A 26745-nucleotide genomic window follows, 5' to 3' on the forward strand; every position below is an offset into this window, starting at 1 on the left:
ACATATGAGAGCACCTTCAACTATGTAAGTTCAGCATGTACGAAAAACTGTTTGGTTTGATTTTATAGACTAAACCTTCCCTCCATCTATAATAAAAATCTAGCTCACATATACACATGATCCCTCACGTGCCTCTTAGTTCAATAATAGCTTTGTCATCATGACGTGGGCAGGAAAATTACTCAGTTCATATTTAAAACCTCTAAATTAAAAAAAAATATTACTAAAACATGATATTGTAGCTCACGGTAATTACAGACAGACATTTTACAGTTAAATGACAAAAACCTTCCCACTGACGTGGTTTTACTGATAAAACTAGATAGTGTACAAACGATAATGTCTGGAAATCAGGTTTCAGCAACTATTTATCATCTGCACACTATCATGTGAAGTATTCTGATTTTATATGATCCTATTAAAATCCTTGTTTATGCCTCAGTTCAGATGTAAACAAGGGCTTTCCTAAATGCCTCAAAATATATTTTGAAATTTTTGTACAGTTTATTTACAAGCTGTTTAAATGCTGTAAGCCAATGATGAATGTCAGAGTTCACTTCACAAAAAAGTCTAACTTTGCAGTCAGAGAAAAGAAGAGTATACAACAAGCTCCAGGATAAAATAAGCAGCAATATATAAAAAAACATAAGCTGACATTTGAGCTCTGACTTGGGTGCACAACATATGTGAGAAGATAAAACCAAGAGTTAAAGGCATCTTTATTGCACATTCACTTTCTGAACCAACAGAACAAATGTTCTTTGCCAGCTGCAGCTCTCTTGCCAGACCAGGCCAGTAGGCCCTAAAAAAGCTCGCCCGGTTAAACTCTGTCTAGCCATAGCGAGTGGGCGAGTAGGTCTCTCGAGGCCCGAACAGATTCTCCATGTAGATTGCAATGCATTTCAATCCACCATCCCTAATTGGCCCACTGTCCTTCACCTACTGTCTACATCTACCTATTTGAAGATTTAGTGCTGGAAATGTTAGCATTTTAGAAGCTAGATCTATCGAACTATTGCTACAGCCATATTCGAACGTACAAGATCGCAGCTTATATGGGGTCATGCAAAGCTCCAAATATAACAATGTGCATATTTCCTTTTTTGGTACTGAATACACTCATTTTTCATCAATTATTTGGTAACCCAATCCTTTGTTGCAGTACACTTATCTATACCCTTATAATTTCGGACAGTATCTGGAGGATATGTTACCAAAGAGATACTGCTTTGTCAGGACCCCAATGCCGGTTTAGGACTGTTATTCAAAGATTTTAGTCTGGTATTTACTTCACAGGGCATGTAATGCACAAACACTATAGTGAAAGGCAGCTGAAATTCCAAGCTCAAGGATTAAGAATCGCAAATAAATAATGTTTTTTTCTTGATGTAATGAACCCTTCTTGAATTAATGAATCTTTCTTGAACTAATCTCTCTTACTTAAATGAATTGTTTCAATTACTTGACAGAATAATGAACAGAAAATACATGAAATTCGTAAAGCTATCCATCAAGCTGAAAAGCAGAGGGATGCCGCTGTAGATATGGATAATCATTTAATATTGCTTTACGGTGAGTTGTATCTTCTTCATTGAGTGCCTAAAATTATAAAAAAAATATTTTTCTATTACATTGCATTGTGGATAGTAAATATATCTGTATCCTGGGCATTCATTTAGATGTCCCTACTGTATAAGGATCGGTATTCTGATGCCATAATGTAGATTTCCCTATTAACTTATGATGGAAAGTCTTACTTTTATTAAAGACACAGATCCTAGTATTTTGCTTTTCTTTTCTTGCTAGAATTTAATAGCCGCAGTCAAGAACAACAAATAAATTACAAATCCCAGGTGGCGAAGGTTACAAGCGAATGGAAAGCAAAACATAGTACTTATGTGACAACCAATCAGCATAACATATACAGTATAATAATAACGTCACTTGACTGCAACAGCCCTCTTTTCTTGTTCGAGAGGTTAATAAAGGCAAAATAGACAACAATATAAGTAGAGCCACGATGAGAGAAAGAAGTTCATGACAAAAGTTCATAAATCCAGGAAACTGTAAGTTGTCTGAAGAAACGTAACCAACAGGATTCTCAAGGAGTCTTGGAGAAGGAACATCATCATGTTTGGATCCAGCAAAATTGACAGCAGAGTTATGAGGAAGGTTGAGAAGGAGTCAGAGCCGCTATCAGGGTGGGAAAGAAACAAAAGGTTAAAAACATTGTGGTGGAATAATACTCGCCTCCGTGTCTTTAATAAAATTAAGACTTTCTTTCTTAAGTTACTAGGAAAATCTACATTTTATGTCAAGACCGGAGGCTCCTACTGTAGGAAAGTACCATCTTGCCTGGCATGTTACCCCCATATTTCACTGTATGTATGTTGTTTTAGTCCTTGTGTCACTGGGACCCTGCCAGGCAGGGCCCCAGTGCTCATAGTATGTGCCCTGTATGTGTTACCTGTGTGGTGCCTAACTGTATTACTGAGGCTCTGCTAACCAGAACCTCAGTGTTTATGCTCTCTCTGCTTTCCAAATTTGTCACTGCAGGCTAGTGACTAAATTTACCAATTCACATTGGCATACTGGTACACCCATATAATTCCCTTGTAAATGGTACTGAGGTACCCAGGGTATTGGGGTTCCAGGAGATCCCTATGGGCTGCAGCATTTCTTTTGCCACCCATAGGCAGCTCTGACAATTCTTACACAGGCCTGCCACTGCAGCCTGAGTGAAATAACATCCACGTTATTTCACAGCCATTTATCACTGCACATAAGTAACTTATAAGTCACCTACATGTCTAACCTTCACCTAGTGAAGGTTGGGTGCCAAGTTACTTAGTGTGTGGGCACCCTGGCACTAGCCAAGGTGCCCCCACATTGTTCAGGGCAAATTCCCCGGACTCTGTGAGTGCGGGGACACCATTACACACGTGCACTGTACATAGGTCACTACCTATGTATAGCTTCACAATGGTAACTCCGAACATGGCCATGTAACATGTCTAAGATCATGGAATTGTCCCCCCAATACCATTTTGGTATTGGGGGGACAATTCCATGATACCCCGGGTCTCTAGCACAGAACCCGGGTACTGCCAAACTGCCTTTCCGGGGTTTCCACTGCAGCTGCTGCCAACCCCTCAGACAGGTTTCTGCCCTCCTGGGGTCCAGGCAGCCCTGGCCCAGGAAGGCAGAACAAAGGATTTCCTCTGAGAGAGGGTGTTACACCATCTCCCTTTGGAAATAGGTGTGGAGGGCTGGGAAGGAGTAGCCTCCCCCAGAGGAGGTGTCCGGAGCTCCTCCAGTGTGTCCCAGACCACTGCCATCTTGGAAACAGAGGTGTTGGGGGCACACTGGACTGCTCTGAGTGGCCAGTGCCAGCAGGTGACGTCAGAGGCTCCTTCTGATAGGCTCTTACCTCTCTTGGTAGCAAATCCTCCTATCTTGGTAGCTAAACCTCCTTTTCTGGCGAGTTAGGGTCTCTGCTTTGGGGAATTCTTCAGATAATGAATGCATGAGCTCACTTGAGTTCCTTTGCATCTCCCTCTTCGACTTCTACCAAGGATCGACCGCTGACTGCTCAGGGACGCCTGCAAAACCGCAACAAATTAGCAAGACGACTACCAGCAACATTGTAGCGCCTCATCCTGCTGGCTTTCTCGACTGTTTCCAGGTGGTGCATGCTCTGGGGGTAACCTGCCTTCACCCTGCACCAGAAGCTCAGAAGAAATCTCCCGTGGGTCGACGGAATCTTCCCCCTGCTAACGCAGGCACCAAAAGACTACATCACTGGTCCTCTGGGTCCCCTCTCATCCTGACGAGCGTGGTCCCTGGAACACAGCAACTCTGTCCAAGTGACTCCCACAGTCCAGTGACTCTTCAGTCCAAGGCCCATATTTATACTTTTTGACGCACAACTGCGCCAACGCAGTTGTGCGTCAAATGTTTTACCGCCGGCTAAAGCCATTCCAACGCGCCATGCGGGCGCCTTATTTATGGAATGACGTTAGCCGGCGCTGCGGACTGGTGTGCGTAAAAAAAAATGACTCACACCAGGCAGTGCCGGCGTATGGGAAAATGGGGGTTTGTGTGTCAAAAAATGGGGCAAGTCAGGTCTGAGGCAAAATTCAGGCCTCAAACAGGATTTGCGCCATTTTTTTTTATGCCCAACCTCCATTGACATGACTCCTGTCTTACCAAAGACAGGAGTCATGCCCCCTTGCCCAATGGCCATGCCCAGGGGACTTATGTCCCCTGGGCATGGCCATTGGGCATTGTGGCATGTAGGGGGCCCAAATCAGGCCCCCCTATGCCACAAAAAAAATCTGAAAAAAATACTTACCCGAACTTACCTTTACTTCCCTGGGATGGGTCCCTCCATCCTTGGGTGTCCTCCTGGGGTGGGCAAGGGTGGCAGGGGGTGTCCCTGGGGGCAGGGGAGGGCACCTCTGGGCTCCTTCCGAGCCCACAGGTCCCTTAACGCCTGCCCTGACCCAGGTGTTAATAAACGGCACCCATCAGGCTGTGCGTAGTTTTTTAAGGCTTACCCCCTCCTGTGCGTCAAAATGACGTCAGAGTATAAATATGGGGTACAGGCCTTAAAGTCAGTTTTTGGAAGGGAACGCCTACCTTGCATATAATTAACGCAAGGCTAGTTCCCCCTTCCAAAAAATGACGCACATGGTGGAATTTTGACACCCGCAGGGTCGGACGTCAAAGTATAAATATGGGGCAGGGTTTGCGCTGATTGTGCGTCAAAATTTTTGACGCACATTCGGCGCAAACAGAGTATAAATACGCCCCCAAGTTTGGTGGAGGTAAGTCCTTGCCTCCCCACGCCAGACTGCAAAGCTGTGTACTGCGTGATTTGCAGCTGCTCCGGCTCCTGTGCACTCTTCCAGGAATTTCTTCGTGCACAGCCTAGCCTGGGTCCCCAGCACTCCGTCCTGCAGTGCACAACCCTCTGAGTTGGCCTCCGACATCATGGGAGCCTTCTTTGTAACTTTGCGTGGACTCCGGTTCACTAATCTTCTAAGTGCCTGTTGGGGTACTTCTGCGGGTGCTGCCTGCTTCTGTGAGGGCTCTCTGAGTTGCTGAGCGCCCCCTCTGTCTCCTCCTCCAAAAGGCGACATCCTGGCCCTTCCTGGTCCTCAGCAGCACCCAAAAACCTCTACCACGACCCTTGCAGCTAGCAAGGCTTGTTTGCGGTATTTCTGAGTGGGAACACCTCTGCAAGCTTCATCGCGACGTGGGACATCTTCCCTTCAAAGGAGAAGTTCCCAGTCCTCTTCTTTCTTGCAGAACTCCAAGCTTCTTCCATCCAGAGGCAGCTTCCTTGCACCTTCATCCTGGGTTTCCTGGGCTCCTGCCCCTCCTGGACACTGTCGCGACTATTGGACTTGGTCCCCTTGCCTTGCAGGTCCGGAAATCCGTTGTCAGTGCACTGCTGGTGTTTTTGTTCTTGCAGAATCCCCCTATCACGACTATTGTGCTCTTCTGGGGTAGTAGGTGTACTTTACTCCTACTTTTCAGGGTCGTGGGGTATCTTGGACGCCCTGACTGTTTTCTTACAGTCCCAACGACCCTCTAAAAGCTCCCATAGGTCTGGGGTCCATTGGTGATTCGCATTCCACTTTTGGAGTATATGGTTTGTGTTGCCCCTATACCTATGCTTGCCTATTGCAACCTATTGTAATTCTACACTGTTTGCATTACTTTTCTGACTCTTACTTACCTGATTTTGGTTTGTGTACATATAACTTGTGTATATTACTTACCTTCTTACTGAGGGTACTCACTGAAATACTTGTGGCATATTGTCATAAAAATAAAGTACCTTTATTTTTAGTAACTCTGTGTATTGTGTTTTCTTATGATATTGTGCATATGATATAAGTGGTATAGTACGAGCTTTGCATGTCTCCTAGTTCAGCCTAAGCTGCTTTGCCATAGCTACCTTCCATCAGCCTAAGCTGCTAGAAACACCTCTATTCTACTAATAAGGGATAACTGGACCTGGTACAAGGTGTAAGTACCATTGGTACCCACTACAAGCCGGGCCAGCCTCCTACACCTACTATGCTTGTTTAAAGCGAATTAATCACAGTTGAAGAAGCATTGTCAACAGGTTTGCAATAAAATACTCTAAAGACATTGTCATGAGACCAGTCAGCTGATCTAAGAATGTCCTCGAAAGGGGAACCAGCCCAAAATGCTTTGGAAGCCATAGCTCCCCTGGAGGAATGGGCACCAAAGATGGAAGTATTAATACCTGCTAGGGACATGATCCATTTTACCCAACGAGCAAGTATAGGGCAAGACACTGGTTTATTAGGTTTTCTAAAGGAGATAAGGAGTTGAGATACAGATTAGATCAACAGTTTTCTGTTTGTAAACCTTCAAACGTTGTCCAGCACACAGCTTAGAACGGTCAGGAAAATAATGGTAAAACACCGATGTGAGATTAGTTTTGGTACGTTGAACCACTGTGAATAAACCACCTGTTGGAGTAAATTAATGAGAAGAAATGTCTAATGTCTAACATCTGAAAGTCTTTTAATAGAATTGAGGCATCACAACAGTTTTGCAGCTAGCATTTTTTCAGAGAAAGAAGAGAGTTATCAGGCCATGACAGAAACATATTTAAAACAATATTTACATCCCATAATTGTCTGTATTTGAGAAGAGGGGGATTAGAAAATATTACTCCCTTCAAAAGGTGGCAAACAAGAGGATGTTCTCCCACTGGTTTTCCATTGATGTCGGGGTGGTTGGAAGAGATTGCTGACCTATAAAGATTGATAGTGCAATAAGATTTTACTTTGCTAGCTTCTGCCGCTAAAAAGTTAATAATAAAGGTTACATTTGCCGAAAAGGGATTGATGTCTTTTTCCAAACACCAAATGTGCCATAAAGACCAAGCTGACGTGTAAGCTTTTGTAGTTCCTGGAGCCCAGGATTGTTTGATATATTCTGAAGCTTCTGACGAAATGAGTGGGAAAGGATGAGGATTCCGGAAATTTTCCAAGCCGAAAGAGTAAAAAGATTGTCAGATTCTAGGTTGTGAGGATGATTTAGAGGGACCAACAAGAGGTTCGGAAAGGAAGGAAGAAGAATGGGAAAATCTATGGACAATTCCAGTAGGGTTGGGAACCATACCTGGGATTGCCAGAACGGAGCTGGAAACACCAGGGCAGCTTGTTGCCACCTCACCTGGGCGAGTAACCTGCTGATCATGAGGAAAGGCGTAATTCAGAGAAGTTGACCAATCCTGCAAAAAAGCATCTGAAGCTAACTCTAATGGATCTGGGCGCCACCTTTAAAATTGAGGAAGTTCGTAGTTGAGTTGAGAGGGGAAAATATCTATTATCAAGGGACCCCACTTGTCCTGAATTGACTGGAAAATCGAGGTATGAAGTTTCCAGTCACTGACGTCTCCAAGATGTTGTGAGTACCAATCTGCTACAGTATTGAGATCGCTTGGTAGATATTCTGCATGAACTCAAATTTTGTTTGAGTGCCAAAATTGCCAGAAGACTTTTGCTAGTTCCCTAGAGGTTTGGGTTTGGTTCCTCCTAAATGGTTTATGTACCTTACTGCTGAAATGTTGTCCATCCTGAGAATAATAGCACAACAGACTTTGTTTTTTGCAAGGCTTCTGATTGCAAAAGAGCCGGCAAGCATCTCTAAACAATTGATATGCAACCTGGACTCCTATAGTGACCATGTACCTCCAGTCGATATTGGACCACAGTGGGCTCCCCAACCCGTGTAGCTTGCATCTGATTCTAATACAAGATCTGGGGCTGATGCAAAGATTGTTCTACCGTTCCAGGCATCTAAATGGTCCATCCACCATTTAAGTTCTATGCGAGAGTCCTGATCTAGAGAAATAGTGTATGAATACGCTAGACCCTTTCTTAAATGTTGGATTTAGCGCCCGATAATGTAAAGGGCCTGGGAAAATGGCATGGATAGAGGAGGAAAGGAGACCTACTGTTCGTGCTAGAGATCTGAGAGAAATTAAGGAACTGCGTAGAATCTGAAGGATTTTTGATTTTATGAATTGTACGTTTGCCAAAGGAAGATGAAGAGTGGCTGATACTGAATTTCTTTCGAAAAGCAAGAATTGTATTTGTTGGGAAGGGGACAACATGGATTTTTTTTGTTGAGTATAAATCATAGGTCTGATAGAAGAGAACATGTTAGGGTGACATGAGATTGAAGAGAGAGAGAGGACTCTGGTTCATTATAAGAATGTTGTCTAGATAAAAGATGAGTCGGACCCCTTGAGCTCTGAGAAGAGCTACGACTGGTTTCAATAGTTTGGTAAAGCACCATGGTGCTGAAGAAAGTCTGATGGGAAGGGAAGAAAAATGAAAATATTGGTCTAGCCACTGAAATTGTAGAAATTTCCTGTAATCTGGATGTATAGGTACAGTGAGGTATGCATCCTGCAAGTCCAAACGAACCATCCAATCATTTTGGTGTAACGCGTCTCTGAGATGAAGAATTGTTTCCATTTTGAAATGTCGATAGACTACAAAATGGTTGAAGTATTTGAGGTTGATTACTGGACACATCTTTTTCTTTTTCTAGTGAACTAGGAAAATGGAGCTGGTGAAACCTGACGGGTGGGGTTGACAAAGGGCGATTGCTTGTTTCTGTAGAAAGGACTGTACTTTCATGGAAATAAGGTTGAACATTTCTGTTGAAAAACAGGAAAGAAGTGGCAGGGAAACCTGAAAAGGTTTTGAGTAAAGCTCGATAAGCATAACCCTGTACTGTGTTTAACACCCAAGGGTCTGCTGTGATTAACAACCATTTTGGATGAAAAAAGCAAAGACGACCCACTACAGGAGGAAGGCCAGAAAGAAGACTCACTGGTGTGGTTAGAGAATCTGGAACCTTTAACACCGCTGCCTCAGAAACCTCTGCTCTTTAAGGGGAGAATTGAGGCTTATATTCCTGATAGAAGGCATTGTAGGATCCTATGGAACCTTGGTTGTTGTAACCGCAGCCGGCAAAGCGGATCCTGCCTCTGTCAGCCCTGGCAAAAACCCATTGGGAAAACATTTTCTTCAGAGACTGTTGAGCTTCATCTAAAGAAGCAAAGGTGGAAACGTATTTGCTTAACTCTTTTATGAAAGAGTCACCTAAGAGTAGGTCGTCCACCTTGACACCAGGATCCACTGTCGCCAAATTTAACAAATTGGGATCTAATTTAAGCAGGAGTCCTTTTCTGCGTTCATGGGTTAGAGCAGAATTGGCGTTGCCGAGTAAGCAAATAGCTCGTTGGACCCAAAAAGATAATTCCTCAGGATCAATTGTATTGTCTTCTAAACTAGCGGCCTCTCAAAACGCGAGTAAGAGGGCCATCTACATCCAACAGTTTATCCTGACATGAGGACCATGCCTTATCCACACCCTTGTGTGGATCCTTGCCAAATTTGGAAAAGAAGGTCAGAAGAGCTGGATCAATGGTAAGGGTAATTGTGATTATTTGAGGAAGCGAAGGACGAGGGCATTCGGATCTTAGTTTGGCCCTAGTTTGTTTGTCCAGAGGAAAACATAATTTGGATGCTACATATTCCCCAACATGATCCGCAGGGGCCCACTCTGTGGAATTCGGGTAGTGAATATGACTAGGATTGAACATAGGGACTCCGTCCGAATCTGTGACGGTTTTAGGTTTTGAAATATCTTGTGGTGTTATTTTGAGTTTCTTAGCTGGGGGAGAAGATACAAATTCTCTGTTGTCATTGTCAGATAAGTCATTATCTGAATCCATATCAGCCAAATCATCATCCGTGTCTGGAATGGTGGAAACTATAATAGGGGAGGAAATATGCTTGGATTTTGTTTTGCATTTCATGAACGATTTTTGTTTCTCCTGTATCTTACCCTCCTGAGAAGGAGGCCTATGAGGAGCCACATCATCTGCCTTGTGTGAGGGAACCTCACTAACCCATAGCACCAATTTATGTTGTTTTTTAGGCTTAATATTGGCTGAAGGGCGCTTTCTGCTCCCCCCGCAGACTGGGCCAAAATCCTCTTTGACATCATATTAAAAACAGAGTTCTCCCCAAAAAATTATAATGTTTCCATAGAGGCTGAAACTGCCTGTTGTACAGAGGCTTGAATAAAATTATTCAACTCCTCCTTAACTGCATTCTCCTCATCAGGGCCATCCTGTATCAAAGGAGAGCTGTCAATCTCCATAACAAATGGTGAAATCGAAATAAACCAAGACTATAGAAAAAACCTGCAGGAAAGGGGTTAATTTTTAAGGGAGTGGACTGCGGGGACTAAACTCCGCCTGTGGGCGGTAAAATTAGGCCAAAAGGAGTGTGTATGGGGCATGGTTGTTCGAGCCTTTGTTACCAAAAACAGAAGCAGACGAGGCTTGACAGGGGCAGAAAGGAAATCCGCCTTTCCTAGAACAATAACGTGCAATGAAGAAGACCTGAAGAGCACAGTGAGTTTGAGCATGTTGTTCCTCTGAAGCTGTATAAAATGGCGACCGCTGTCTGAGGAACGGTTTAGAATTAGAACGCGAGGGAAACATCGCTCACGAACAGTCCGGCAATGTGCCATCTGAAGGGAATAAAGCGAAACCGAAACGGCGCACAGGGTACAACTGTTAAGCTATTGATATTGCAATATGTCAGATAAATAAACACAAATATAAATATTGTATAGAGAAAACGAAATGTAGTACTTAACTTGACTGCGAGCAGCCTGAAAAAAGGGCTGTTCACAGTCAAGTGACATCATTATACAGTATATGTTATGCTGATTGGTTGTCACATAAGTACTGCCTTTTGCTTCCCATTGGCTTGTAACCTTCGCCACCTGGGATTTGTAGTTTATTTGTTTTTCTTGACTGCTGCTATTAAATTATAACAAGAAAAGAAAATCATATTAGGAGAGCCTCTGGTCTTGACATAAAATTAAGATAGTGTGTTGTATTAGCTCTGATTCAGTCGCATTTTTATTGACTTTCATCCAGGTAATTATTTTTGCATACAAAAACAGCAATGGTATGTCAGAAGGAAAGGAAAAGGCAAAACAAAATGAAATGTAAATTTTTAGAGGGTAATAAACAGATTGTTATGTTAAATAACTGGACACCATTTGATGATAGTTCTTTCTGGCTCGTCCTGCCCAGATCCCTTGGAAAGCAGCCACTTTCAGGTTGACCTTGCCCTTAAATGACAATTTTAAATGGGGATTCAAGAAAATAACCTAACTCCGGGAAAGAGCATATGGCACAAAATTATTGTGGTTCTTACAAGTAATACAGGGAGGACCACCATGTTAATCTACATGGTATTTATTGATTGGAAACTTCTTAAAAGTACTGTTTATAACGGAATAGCCCCAATTTCACTTAGCTAGTGAATGGGTAACAAGGAGCGCTGTCTTGAGGCACAAGGATTTTCTTAGGCTGGCCATTTCTCTAATACATCAGGCTTCCCTCTTGATACCATTACAGTTTTTGCACGATATCTTGTCCAGCTGTAGCATCGGGTCCTTGGTGTCCTTGGTGGTTTTGGCAGATGGATTTGTTCTTGTTTCTGGTAGATATTATTTAGGTATGTAACCTTTATAGTTTTAGTCTGCTTATCCTTTACTCCTCATCCTTTATCCATATGTGCCCTTACCCTGCCCAAACTGCCTGGCCAGGTCCTCACTGAACCGGAACAAAAGCATCCCAAGAGCAGTTTTGCCCGGATGAGGGCTTTTCAGTCAGGTGTAGCTTGGTTCCAGTGGCTCAGTGAGCATGAGCTTCACACATGGGCATACCCTTGGCCACTTAGGACATTACATCAAGCATACAAAAGGCGATAGGACAAATGATAGCAAAAAGTCTGCCCCTTTGTATTCACTCAGGGTAGTATTCCAACACATCATCCTTGTAACATCTCAGAATGGACCCAGCCATATCGAATTCAGTCCTGCTACAGTAGTAACATTCCAACCTAAACTGTGAGGCAAGGCACTTCCTGAACCAGAACACAAGCAACCCAATGCAAGTCTTTACTCTGCAACTTTACTCTGTAGGTAAGTGTTTTTAGGGTTAATGGGTGGGTAGAAGTAAAGGGATGTAAGGGGTATTTAAGGGTTTAAGGTTGGGTAAAGGTAAAGGGTGGTAAGGGTGATTTTAGGGTTGATGGGTGGGTGGAGGTAAAGGGTATAAGGATTATTTTAGGGTTAAGTAGTGAGTAGAAGGTTAAGGGTGATTTTAGGGTTAAGGGGTGGATAGAGGTGAAGGGATAAAACGGTTTGTTAGGGTTCAGGGGTGCGTAGAGGCAAAGTGAGGTAATTTTATTTTATTTTTTAAAGGAGGTGTTCCGGGATTTACCATCCCCAAAAAACTATAAAAAGGGGAATTTTGAATGGTAGCCCTCCAACAAAACAAAAAATTGATTATTTGCGATTGACCTCCCAAAAATATATATGTATGTCTAAATATATACATTTATAAATCACACTGTGGCAGTCGCCACTGTGAGTTCTAGTTAGGAATGAGTTTCCATAGGAAATAGATTTTTTTGTTTTGCTAATAAGTTTGGTGCCGTTGCCCAAATCTGCACAAAGCTACCCAAATAAGAGGTTCATCCACCTCAAGTCCTACCAAAGATTGTTTGGGGTGATTCGTTAAGCAGGGGCTGAGAAATGTGGAGATCGCAAAGCACGTTTTTCCCATGCAATTTCCCATAGGAACTTTAGACAACGCCACAGCCAAAATGGCTTAATGGAATTACACCAAATTTGATCTTGACCAAGAAAGCATGCTTTCTGTGATTTGGTGAAAATACATTCAGCCATTTGAGAGAAAAGACGCTTCAAAATATATAGATATCTAGCAATGCAGTACTATTTAGGGAGTACTGAGTACTTAAGGAAAATATAACAAATGAAGCACTCTGACAGACCATGCACTGCAGTGGGTTGGGGTAGTTAGGTATGGTAATAAAATCTCACTTTTGTTTAAAAAAAAATACAAATTCACTGAAAAAAACAAAACAAAGGTTAGCATGACATTATAGTTAGGCATGGTAATACCTTACTTTACATTAAAAAAAAAACTTAGAAATTCACTGAAAATTAAAGGTTGAAGTGACATTATAGTTAGATGAAAATGTTGTTTAAAAATACCATTTTAAACTTTTAAAAAAACACTGGAATTCACCAGTTATAGTTGACTGAAGTAACGTTAACTTTCACCCCCGATATGCACTGCTTATGACCTCACATACTGCATCACTCATGACATCTTCTATGATATTGATCATACCACTGAAGACATCTGAAATTACATCATTGTATGGCACGTGAGCAAGTTATATTTACTTCAGTTAACTCTACCTGTGAATTTCAGTAATTATTTTGGTTTAAAATGTGATTTTTTAACTGATATTTTCACCTAAATATGACGTCACTTCAACCTTTGTTTTTTAAGTCAAGATATATATATATATATATAGATATATATAGATATATGTATATATATATTTGAGGAGTGAAGGCAGCTATTATTTTCATTGTGAGTAAAGGCGTGAGGAGTAAAGCACCTACAGAGTAAATGTACGCAGACTAAAAGTTTGTAGACTAACATCTGATAATTACCATATGAGTAGCTTTGGATTTGATTTGAAATTCTTAACACTTGGTCCTCTTCTCAAGGAGTTAAGTAATTACTGTGGCCATTTCCTATTACAATAGGGTCAGATATGAGTTCCAAATTGGGCACGAAATGTCCTCAAGACATACTTTAAGTTTCACCAACCTTGCTGATAAGCCATGACAAGCTTGTGTTCCCCGCGGTGTTGTTAGGTTCCATTTTTGCATTTTTCAGCACATTGGTCATGAGCATACTTCTCTTGTGGTGTACCAGACCCCAGGTTCTCTTGACCCTAAATTTTGCATACAAGATGTCAGAGTTGAAAGGGGGCCAAGACTGAACTGCCAGCATTAAAGGTTGGTTTGAGAGTTCCTTGAAGATGTCAGTCCCTATCATTTGAGTGGGGAATATAATTTCAGAAAGATATGTTCTTTCCTGAGGAAGGAATCTTAGGTGTAACTTGCATCCCTACCTTTTAGCACTGTCAGCTTTAGAAAACTACAGATAGAGACATCTAGCCACAGGTTCCTTACTTTAGAATCTTCTCCATGTGCGAACTGGATCCAGAAACTTTTTCCCCCAGCACGTCTGCGCATCGGAAGAGGGCATCGAGTGACTCTGTAATGACATCATCCCCCAGATGTGACATCAACGGAGTCCATATAACCTCCTCTTTGACACACCAACGTCACTTCGTTCTTTTCTGTGCTTGCAATGCAGATCCGGTAACAGTTTACTACCAGGCCCTTTTTGGCGTACTTTGACGTTTTCGTTGACCGAACAGTGTGCTCTTTCCTGTCTGTGTCTTCAGAGTTTAAAACCTGTGGGCCCTGTGGACAACAAATGTCGGCCTCGGACCCCCACTCAATTTGTCTGTCATGCCTGGGTGAGCACCATGACTCCGTAGAGTGTGACTCTGTTCTCAACTTTGGCTGAAGGTGCTGTGGGAGCATCGTATGAAGCTTCTGGCATTGTGGTAGTCGGAGCTGTCCCAGATTTCTGGTCGACCACGGTCCCCTTCTCGTACTAAGGTCCGTTCACGGGCTCTTCAACTAGTCATTCTTGTGGATGTTATTCTCCATCGATTTCACGCGGTGAGTCACAAAACAAGTGGCCGAAGTAACTACAGTTGTCAACTTCACGGCGTACAGCCTCCCACCCTTCCTCGGTTGAGGTGTTGAGGCTCGTGTCTTCCCCGCTTTTCCCTCCCTTTCCTGGGGCAACTCTGACCGAGATGCGTGAATTTTATGATTCACTTCATGCTATCTTAGGGAAATCACCTTCCCCTGGAGCACCTTTGGTCCCCAAGGAGGTTCAGGAGGCCTTGATGGTGTCCACGCTGGTGGGTTCGGCCTTGGCTTCTGTGAGGCCTTCTGCTTCGGCTGTTGAATTAGTTACGGCGCCAGTGTATAGCCCTTTTGGGTTTTCATCTTTGGCGCCTGTATCTGATCAGCCAACCGAAGTCGTGCCATTCTCCCCATCTTATGTTGAGACAGCATCCTTTTGGTGCCGGTCATGCCAGTCACTCTCCCTCTGGTTCCTGGGGGGTGCCCTCAAGTTTTTCCTTCTGAGGGACATAGTTTTGAAGGTGTTAAGGAAGAATTGGGGTTTCCTCACAATGCTCAGCCTCCTGTGGAGGGCTACTGTTTGAATGATCTAGGGGCAGCTAGTGGTTTGGACTCTTCTCCTGCCTCTGGCCTCCTTTCCCCCGTGGTCTTGCTATGGAGGGAAGTTCCTCTCTAGCTGTCAAGCTGAGGAAAGTTGCTGAAGTTTTAGATCTGACACTTCCCTCCGTGGAATTGTCTACTGATCCTCTGATTGGTGTCCTCCATCACAGCCAAACGGGTTGAGTCAGTACAACCTTACAGTGAAGCCCTACATGACACTTTGTTAGGGGCTTGGACTAAGCCTGACACAGGGGCCCCTGTTGATTGGACTATATCTCACAGGCACCAAACAGCCCCTGGTGATTCGGCCTGCCTCCTACGGCATTCTACTCCTCCCAATTTGGTGGTGCAGGCTGTTGTGGGATCGACTCTCTCATGTTCCTTCTGACAGATTCCAGAAAACTTGACACTTGTGGCAGGTGTATCTTCTCTCCGCTACTTCTGCTCTTTTAATACGTCTTGTGGTCTTGGATTTTTTTCCCATTCATTGTGGGACTCATTGGAACGCATCTTGTCATCACTGCCAGATGATACCCGGAACGATCTTGCCTCTGTGAAATGAGATGGCCAGCAGGCAGCTAAATTAATAATTCGTTGTGGTATGGATACCACTGACTCTGCGTGTCAGGCAATGGCCTCTTGAGTGGCACTACATCGCCATGCCTGGTTACATACCTTCAGATTTTCAGAGGCTGTTCAAGCCACTTTGATTGACATGCCTTTTAATGGTGCCCATTTATTCGGCGCACATGCTGACACTGCGTTTATGCATTTTTGCGATAGTCTGGGTTGAACAGCAAATTAGCTCAGTTCCTCTCTACACTTTGCCTAGCCAGTTCCTTCCATACTGGTTTGTGTGGGGGACATTCGTCTTTACTTTTTCTCACAGATGAGCCATGCTTGGGCAGTGCCGTGAGGTTTTTCTTTCCTGTGCCTGTTCCACCGAATGATAGCACTTTCTTTTTCATACTGTCAATTACAGGTTATTGTTTTTTACCCTCCCTGGGGCAAAGCTCGCCTTGGGACCCTATGAGGGTTTTCATGCCTAACGCTTCAAGGCTACTTGCTTAGTGGTGTTTTGTTAGCATTGTGCAGGTGCACTGTTGCTTTACTCTCTGTTCTACAATAGGCATTGCAGAAGTGGTAGCTTTCAACTTCAGGCTTGTCAATGACAGCTCTACAGCTTGTTGTGTGTGTCTTAAATAATACCCCATATACAGGTCTTACAGTTTTCTTTACTCTGAAGAAGAGCTTGGGCTCAAGAGTTGATACCTCCATGATAAGTACCTTATTCTAGGTGGAGTATATTTGGTATCCTTGGTGAGCATATATATGTATAAATAAATGCTGGGCTGGGACTGCTCAGCTTGTAAACTATTAGTCCTTCAATGAGGGTACAGATTTCTTCCCTCTGTAAGGTGTTATTTTTTTCTAACTTACAAGATTTAGTATCCCTTATGGGGAAGGTTTGATATATGAAACTCCAGGAGTCTAAGTATATTATTTACTTTCTGATAAGGGAGTGTATTTAAATACACCTCTTATTAATCATGGGTATTATGTAGAAGTGTCTTTTTTACTTTAATGTGCTATATGTGTGATGTTCAACAGCAGAATGACATTCCATTGACGGTATTATACCCCATTGAGGATGTCTGCCCTAAATTCCTTCTTGTGTTTTTAAATAAGGTCGCCCTTCTTTATTCGTTCATATGGGTTCTACTTTTACCCTTGTACTTGCATTATGTTTGAGTGATGCATGACATTGCTTGTAATTAGGGCTCCTTGTTTTATGGTTTTTATTTTTTTAGCATTTCCGTCTGTATTTATCAATATTTATTTTTTCGCCATCTTACTGGTATTTATCCATATTTATTTGGTATTTTGAAAATAAATGGAGTCGTAAAATGGTATATTTCAACATTTATTTAACTGGTAAACATGCTTGCATGCTTTGCTGCCTGTCAGGTTATGCCAAACTAAGCGGCAAATGTAGCAAATACTACACCCATGGCTAAAATCAGCTCTATAATACAAATATATGTTAACCTATGCCTGTATTTGGGAAATCTTATCCTGTTGCTTAACTTCCCATGCTGTCTATCTGCTCAGCTGTTGTCCTGGAAATCACAAAAGACAGCATGGAGGGTCACCCCCAAGAGGCACATGTTTCTGTATATTTCAACATTTAGAAATAAATACAGACAGGAAACACATTGATTTCTGTCTGTATTTATCCGTAAAAATCAGTTAAAATGGAAAACTGGGAGCCGTACTTATAATTGATAGTAAAAGTTCTCTACTTCTGCTAGATTTAGTACGCTGTACACCAGAAGGTTATTGTCTTGTGAGCCTTAAGACACAATGGCCCATATTTATATTTTTTTCGCGCCGCATTTGCGTCATTTTTTGACGCAAAAGCGGTGCAAACGTACAAAATACAATTGTATTTTTACAAGTTTTTAGTTTTGTTAACAAAAAAAGTATAAATATGGTCCAATATGTTTATGTTTTTAGGGATCTGTCATATAGTCATTACAGTTTGGTGGCTATTCTACATTCTTTGTGTAGACATTTGTTGGTTTATACATGTCCTTTGAACATTATTGTTTCCTTTTCCCAGCATTATGCATTGCTTTTATAGGTCTCCAAGGAAACAAAGCCTCTCGGCGATTCTATTAATTCTGTTGTGAAGAGAGCTTAATATTCTTGACTCTCTAGGGGTTGTTATTGCGCTTTTGCGTTGTTATTTAGGATTTCCCACTGTTCTGAAGGAAATTTCCCTCTGATGGTGTACATTTTCTTCTCTATGGAGATGCTCATATATGTTTGTACATGAGGGGAATAGCTGCCTCATAACTTCTACTTTTTGTAGAAGACCTTTTTTTACTATATTGAAGTTTTGATGCTCTTCTAGGGAACTAAAAATAGATCAAGTATTTGTAAAGTGCAGCAAATCACCTGTGAGGGTCTCAAGGTGCTGAGGTTTGTCAAATATTGACATCATTCAGCCGACTCTGGTTGTTTGTAGTTTAGGTTAAAACTTTATGGAGTGTTGTCCCTAGTTGGAATATACAAAACCAGTTGGATTCTTTTTATTTTTGAATCCTTTAAATTTTCCAGTTTATGTAAGGGAGACATTTTCTATATGATCTGTAGAAGGGTCTCTATTCATATAGTAGGGTCACATACTAACCTTAGTTTACACTAGGTTATCAAGGTTCCTTTTTCAAAACTATTATGATATTCAACCTTCTACTACCATTGCTTGAGGTGGTGTTTCAGGCAATTTGCATTAGTCTGACGGTTTGGATGACTGTTGCTTTCCTAAGTGGTATGATGCCCACTATAGGCTCCATACTGTTATGTTGGTGTGGTCTGACTGATTACTCAGCTTTCTTTTTGTATCTATAAGACATATATATATATATATATATATATATACATATATATATATATATATATATATATATATATATATATATATATATATATATATATATATATATATATATATATATATAGCCTAGAGTATTTGTATTTTCTCTGCTTGAGTTTGGTAGGAAAAAGGCTGATTCTATGTCAGTAGTTGCTATTGTTGTATTCTGCTTTTTTAAAAATAGTTTTTTTTTTGTTTTAGCCATGAGAGATGGAGCTTTCTCTGTGACTTTTTACAGAGCAGGTCTGGCTAGGATAGCACTTAATATGACGAAGAGGTAATGCTCAGTGGCATGGCCTGCTGATCTATATTTCACAAGTATGGAACACGCAGTTCGGGTCTGAATATATGAGCATATGAATTCATATTCATAGGGTAATTTGGCTAAATTGCCCTTCTGTTATCAGTGACATTTTACCCATGCTTTCATGTTCTTTGTGACTTTTATTACTGTTGTCTTTTTACCAGTTCTTATGGGGTGACAATGCATGGGTTCAGATCCCATTAAGGTTGCAAATAGTTTTATATTTATATTGTTGGGTCGCTTCCGATGCAGATTTGTCATGCTAACATGAATAATGTTATTCCCATGTTTTTTAAATATCTTATAACTTTATTTACCTGTGGTTCCTTCCACATGTTTTTATGTTGTAGAGTATGTTATTTCTCACCTAAATTGTCCCGGACCCGTTTTGTTCTATTTAGAGACTTTTAATGGTCTCAGTTCGCAGACCCTCCTCCGGGGATGGTATTACTTTGGTGTCTGATTCAAAAGTAAGGAATCTGCGGATAGATGTCTCTAGCAGATGAACAAGTTACTTACCTTCACTAACACAATATCTGGTAGAGACAGGATCTAGCAATAGATTCCTTAACGACCGTCATAGCCTCCTCGCTCTGTGAACCGAGTCCTCTTTTGCCTCAAAGATTTTGTTATGGAAATTCAGATCCTGAACTGATAATTCAGTGCCTATTTAACACAAGGGAGTCTTGTATTTTGGCACACTGTTTCGAGAGGCAATTTCTGTATGTGGCTCCACGTTTTGAGCGTGGAAAAATAGTCACAGAAGAAACTAATGTCGGAGAGAAGGTTGCATGGACTCCGTTGACGTCACATCTGGTGGATAACGTCAGTATGGAGTTGCGTGACACACTCTCCCAATGCGCAGACATGTTTGGGGGAAAAAAGTTTCTGAATCCAGTCTCGCACCAGAGGAAGATTCTAAAGTAAGGACTCTTTGGCTAGATCCTGTCACTGGCAGATAATACGTTACAGAAGGTAAGTAACTTGTTCAATAAGGGCATATGGATGAGGGAGAGAGCTGCACCGTCTTGTTATTCCTACACAACTTAATGTTTTAGTTTCTGTAGTGGGCGATTGGACGAGTTTAGCCTGTGTTTTTTTTGGTCAATATTTTTGGTGCAGAATTCTTCAGCCTCAGTGTTTCCTCTTATTTCTCGGATCCAATCCCTTTGGGTGGTTACGAAGAACATATCTCGAGGTGACTGGCTTTCTTTACCTGCCAGACTGAAGTATAAGGCTTTCGTTCCTACATGGCAGTTTATGACTGAGTAGTGTGACTCACACACCATCTCTCACTAGTAAGGTTTTGATGGATACCTTATTTTGGGAATCGAATGCACCCTTAAATATAAATGAAGGGAATGGTGAAGTATTGCCAATTTGATGAAATGGTATGGTACCCTTTCGTTTTTTAAGTGCATTTAGGTAATTCTACCTTTGAGGTTAATTAGATTTTTCGATATAGCATTTACTACAATAGTTCTGTTAATTTCATCAAATTCGTTTTTCCATGTGTATATTTTAAGACTATCGAACATAACTGTTTGCAATTGCATTTATGTAGTTCTTCATATCATGCTGTGACATCAGTGAATGGCTTGCAAAGGTTTTGGCCCATAAGTGACCGTTGTCTGCGATACAAATGGACTTTGATTCTCTGCCCCAGTCAGAATACAAAAAATGCCACTGCAAGCACATCCTTGTCCAGTGACGTAATGCATTGGCCAACTTAGCAAATTATCAGATCGTTTTATTGGAGTAACGTACTAAATGTATTATATTTTTCTTTTAGACTCATATTAATATATCAAAAGTCCGTTATACAATTTTGTATAAAGCATGATGGCTTTCTTCTTTCAGAGAAATATATCGCAAATGGTGTGAACAGCGCCATCTCTTTCCAAATGCTACGTAAATATCAGTCAGTTATCTGACTTAAAATAAGACTTAAATGCAGTTTTAAAAATAATTATTATTGTGGCATAACTGGCGTGTTTCTGTTGAATTTTTTTTAGATCTTCTTATGAAAGGCTGGGCTCGGGACACTTCAACCCGAAAGGTATTGCACATTTCAAAATTACTTAATCACATCGAATGTTTTTCATATCACTTTAAATATCAGACTTCTGTTCTTGAGCCATCCACACATTTCCCCTCGTGTGGCTGTACGGTGGAATATTGCATTCTGCACCTTAATTAAAATTAATAACTAAAAAACAAATGGGGGAGATAAGAACAATTATTTGGTTCTAGCCACTGTCTCATCCCTTATGTTATGTAGCGGTCTACAGTTGAATACGTTTTGTTCAAACACCATGTTCACATACAAAATGCGCGAGCAAATATTATATACCCCATTAACATTCAAACTAGTCATTCAGCAGGGGCGTAATGCAAGCCCCTGCAGCACGAAATGACGCTAATGTGGCATTAGAATGGCACTAGGGGCTCTTAAATATGCCCCTAGGTCCTCCCCAGAATAGGTGGTGGGGGAAATACAAACCATCCAAAAATAGGAAAGAATCAGTGTCATTTTTATGTGTCTAAATACTTACTTTATTTTAAAAAGCTAAAAAGTAGCAAGAAAAATACAGAAATAGTTACTATGTACGCTGTACAGGAGAAAAGGAAAAGAGAGAGAATAGTAATAGAAAAACAGGTCAAACCATCAAAATGCAAAGCATCGAAAGCTTGAAAATACAATATACATTTTTTTAAAGTGCTGTAAAAAACCAAACCACTTAAAGAAAATAATTTTACGAACTGTGAGTGTAAGAGAAAGCCTGATCTCTGGAGGGATGAAATTCCGACGCTGTGGTGCGGCACTGGAAAACTCCTGAGCACAACATTTGTCTTGGCAAACTTTTGCAATTTATAGGTGCTCATTGACTGTTCTCCTTGTCAGTCTGGACCAAATGGCGGTCTTCATTTTGACAGTCAGGTACATGTTCCAAATTTGGATCTATACTTCTATGTAGCGCAAGCACCATATCGATCTCCTGTTACCGTGCTAAAGCCAGCACACCAGTTATGATCCTTGAGAGAGAACAAATACAAGAGGACACTCTTCAAACTGTGGTTGCTGCCAAACCTAAAATACCTAAGGGGCTGAGATAGTATCTTCCAGCTGGGCCTGTCATGAAATAGGGGAAATACTAGGACACCCTCAGTTATCCGTTACCCACTAATCACCCTAATGACGGGAGGAGTCTGTGATTGCCTCTCTGCAGAAGGTCGATAGAAGGCAAATGGGCCAATTGTACCAAGGAGGCAAATTCTTACCAACTAAGCATATAGGGCAAAGGGACAAAAAGATACAGGTACCTTTAGATATTTTCATCTAAAGCATGCTCAAGAAGCATAAACCTTAGACAGAGATAGACATCAGTCTGTTGATAAGTGACAGGGGTTGATAGATGACAATATTGAGATCGGGACCTGCAAGTATGGACCATGTTAGAGCCCTCAGGTGCCAGCTATATGCAGCGGATCTCTTCAGTCATACAGTGCTTATTCCAGTCATGGTATTGAATGATTGGTTAAACTGAACATGCTCAATAGTAGTTCTAGACTGCTGTGGTGTGTTTAATTAGGACAGCCAGGTGTTGTACCCTGTTGTGAGTATAGTCAGCTATGTACCCTTAGCTAACTATGATTCGTTAGTAGCGTGTGTTTTCAGTTTTTCTGGCAGGCTCTTCATTAAAGTAAGACAAGGTGACCCTAATGTAGCATTTCATGGTGTATCCCTTAGTCAGTTGGAGAGCAACCAATGTACTGCTGCAGTTGTGGCACTCAGCTATTAGAAGGTCAAAATGTTGTTTACCAGGACTTTGGTGGCTTTTGCTACTCGACAAGCAGAGGCTTTTCAGGTGATCTATGTTGTTATTCTATGTTTATCACTTGAACTTCATTTGTCAGGTTATTTATTGTGGGAATGTCCAAGTTGTCACTTCCTCCCTGAATTTTAGGTGATCTTGTGCAATCGTTTTTTTCTGGTAAGAGATTCCAGAGTTTTGGGGCACCAAAGTGGGTGACAATAGTCTGTGTAGTTCATGGTGACACGTTGGTAAGTTAGAATGTGCTTCAGTTTTGGCATTGTACAGAAGGTATTTTTTGGTAATTGTATTAACATGCAGCTAGGGGTAGGGTTAAATCCATGGTCACTTCAAAATTTCTGAGTTCAATGAATGTTACTGGTGGGGCGGATGTGTTCCTGGGGACATATAAAGGTGGGCTGTCCCATTGTCCACAACTCATGATCTCAGCTTCATCTATGGCAAGCTTCATCTTTGTCACTCTACTTGATTTTTTGCATGCCCTATTGTGGCTTAGACTGATTTTATCATAACTGTTGTGGGTTGTCCATTTTTGTTAAAGACTTCTCACTTCCACTTTCAGTCACTTTATCTTCTCATTATATCATGGCATCCTTTTCTTGCAGTTGTTTCCAGGAGAAGTTTCAGTGGTGTTTGTTTGTCCAGCATGTTTAATTTAATCATCACATTTTCAATACTGTGCATAGAAACAATCAGTTCTGTGTTTAAAGCTAAAATAACAGTTTGTCCCTAGATAATATGAAGAGTTTTTCCTGTCATCAATACTTATGTCTAAGATGATCCTACTCTATTGGATGTTCGCATAAATGTTGTCACAAGAATTGTGATTTGCTATTGGAAGCAATATTTTCTGGTAAGTACTTCTAACTGCAGATTCCTCGCCTTTAGAATATTCTCCAGGAGCCAGACTGGATCTGGAAGTTTTAACAGTAGTGCTCCTGCTCCTTCTTTTCTAGTTGGCAGACAAAATTGCTACAAATTGCTTTTCTGGTGTGTAAGGGAAGGATGTCCCCAACGAAGACAACAGAGTTCAACAGCGGGATTATACTCTGACGTTCCTCAAGTGGATCCCTTTTGAGCCAGTGCATAGCTGCTTGTTACAACTGATGATTCTCAAAACTGTCTTCCTCATCTGAATAACTTCAACATGTTGCATGAAGGAGCTCAAGTCTCTCTTGGCGCAGCAGCCCTACACCCTCTTTTTTCCAGACAAATTGGTGTTGAGAACCAGGGCAGCTTTTTTTGTTGAAAGTCATGACTCTGTTTCATGCTGGGCAATCCATTACCATACCAATGTTCTTTGCTCTGCTTCACTGCTCAAAGGAAGAGGTAACACTGCATCAGCTGGACCTCAAAAGAGCCTTAAGCTTTTACACCGATACCACCCAAGGCCACTGTATGAACAGTCAGAATTTTGGGGAGCTCTTAGAGACAAAGAAAGGTAAGGTGGTCCAGAAAGGACTTTGTTAAGGTGTATAGCCCTCTGCATTAGGACCTGATAGGCATTGGCCATAAATCAGCCTCCAGGAGGGTGGAGGGGTCATTCCACCATGGCTGCAACCACTGCATCGGAAATTTTGTGTGCTAATGTGGCGTTAAGGAGGCCATTCTACTTTGCCATATTTACGAAGTGGCATAATGCTTGCATTGTGTCACTTTGTAACCCCTTGTGCCACATTATGCCTGCGCCAGGCACAATGTCTGCAAGGGGGTGTTCCCCCAAAGGGAGGCCCATAAAATGGCACAGTGAAATTTACCATTTTTCACTGTGCCATTTTTAGCATAATTTTTGCTGGCGGGATTGTTTTGTGCAGGAAGGGATACAAAACAATCCTGGGAGTCATTTTCTTTTTTCTATGTGTGCTGCAAAATGCAGCACACACAGAAAGAGGAAACAGCAAGGAGAAATAAAGATATTTATCTGGGGATGTGTATGGTTTTGACGCATTACCAGGTTTACAGATTCTTGTAAATCTGGGAATGCATCAAAACCCCTTGGTGTTGTGTGGGAAAACCTACTGCAAAGCCCATTGAATGCCTCCCTGATGCAGTGACATGTGCTCCTTTGCCTTACACCATATTTACTCGCCCATTAACAACCACGCAAAGTGTCTGCACGGCCTTGTAGATATTGGTCTGTACTATGTGCCACCAGTGCATCCCAAAACATGACGCACCACCGGCGCATGGGGCTTGTAAATATGCCCCCAAATACTAATGTGGTCCTTTTGACTTCTCTTTGTATCACTTTGCAGTGACGCAAAATATAAGTGTTAGACCAGGCATCCTTAGCGTGGTTTCCCCTTTTTGATATCGAACCTCCTGTTTTTCTGACTTAATTTTGCTGGCTTTTATGAATCTGTGCACTTTACCACTGCTGACCAGTGTTAACGTGCAGGTGCTTTGTACTCTAAAAACATGGTAATATTGGCTTCTCCATAATTGGCATATTTAATTTACACGTAAGTCCCTAGTAAAGTGCACTGCACGTGCCCAGGGCCTGTAAATGAAATGCTACTAGTGGGTTGTGCCAACCACTACAGTAGTCTTTCAAACATGTCTCAGGCCTGCCACTACAGAGCTTGCGTGTGCAGTTTAAACTACCATTTTGACTTGGCAAGTGTACCCACTTCCCAGGTCCAAACCTTCCTTTTTATAAGTCACCCTGAGGTAGGCCCTAGTTAGCCCCAAGGGCAGGGTGCAGTGTATTTAAAGAGTTGGACATACATTTGTTTATTTACCATGTCCGAATACGGAAAAAAATTTAAATTCGTTTTTCACTACTGCAAGGTCTATCGCTCTTGCAGAGGGAAACGCAGGGGTGCGCCGTATTCTAGTAAATACGGCGCATCCCTGCATTTCTAAAGTGACGCAGTGCAGCACTGTCAATTTTGGCGCAGCACCACCCTGCGCCACTTTTTAGTAAATCTGGCCCATAATTTTTAAAAATTTGTATCTCAACTTCTACTGATTGGATTTTTGTCGTTTTGGTTTGTTTTACTCAGATAAATATTTTCTATTTTTCTAAACTGGTGTTGTCTTTTTGTGGTGTCTTTCACTGCACAAATACTTTACACATTGCCTCTTAAGTAAATCCTGACTGCTCTGTGCCAAGTTACCAGAGGGTGAGCACAGGTTAATGTAGGGTGTGTATCTGACTTACCCTGACCTGTATTATGGTCCCTACTTGGACATGTGCATTTCCCTGCCAACAAGAGACCCAATTTCTTACAATAAGTATACCTGGACCTAAGTTTCCTCATGACTCATCTTCCCACTTGAAATCCAAGGGTAGACAAGGGCATGAAAAATGTTAGGTTATGTAAAGTAAATATCACAAACCCACATTGCAGTCAGCTCTACCCTGACGGAGAAGTGTTATAAAGGCTGTGTTTGAAAGCTCGAATATTTATAGTTTTCCAGGAGTACTCACATTCGTAATATTCATACATGTCGACTATTGACAATGGGAATGTTCCCGCAAATGGAACCATAACACAAAAATACAGTTTCTTGGCAAACATATTTTTCACTATGGAATATATACTTTTCCATACAACCTTAAAGATGTATAGAATGTATGGATTGTTCTCTGTCTATAAAAACAGGCTTGAAACACACTCACTTATTCCTTGACAGTAGTAAATGTGTATCAATTTTCTTCGGGCACAGCTATACATATACTACCATTTGAGCCCAGGAAGATGATTGTCACCTTCCATCCAAAGTATGGCAGTCTTTTGTTATGCACCATAGAGGAGGTGTTCCATTTTGATTGCTTGCATTAGTACCCTTTACATACTTACTATGCCACTGATTTCCACTTTGCTACCTTGTGTTACTTTGCACTGAGTAAG

The 26745-nt window shown here is 41.6% G+C and overlaps 1 protein-coding gene across 2 annotated transcripts in view; it reads left to right on the forward strand.

Moving 5' to 3' along the window:
- The window catches only part of CCDC175 (coiled-coil domain containing 175), a 268009-nt gene that overhangs the window by 221742 nt on the left and 19522 nt on the right, over window positions 1-26745 (forward strand). For both annotated transcript variants that reach the window (XM_069207017.1, XM_069207018.1), the window contains 2 exons: window positions 1470-1572; window positions 21068-21111. In XM_069207017.1, the coding sequence (XP_069063118.1) occupies window positions 1470-1572; window positions 21068-21111 (147 nt within the window). The remainder of the gene's footprint in view (window positions 1-1469; window positions 1573-21067; window positions 21112-26745) is intronic.

Source organism: Pleurodeles waltl, chromosome 9 (assembly GCF_031143425.1).
Source record: "Pleurodeles waltl isolate 20211129_DDA chromosome 9, aPleWal1.hap1.20221129, whole genome shotgun sequence".
NCBI classification, from domain to species: Eukaryota; Metazoa; Chordata; class Amphibia; order Caudata; family Salamandridae; genus Pleurodeles; species Pleurodeles waltl.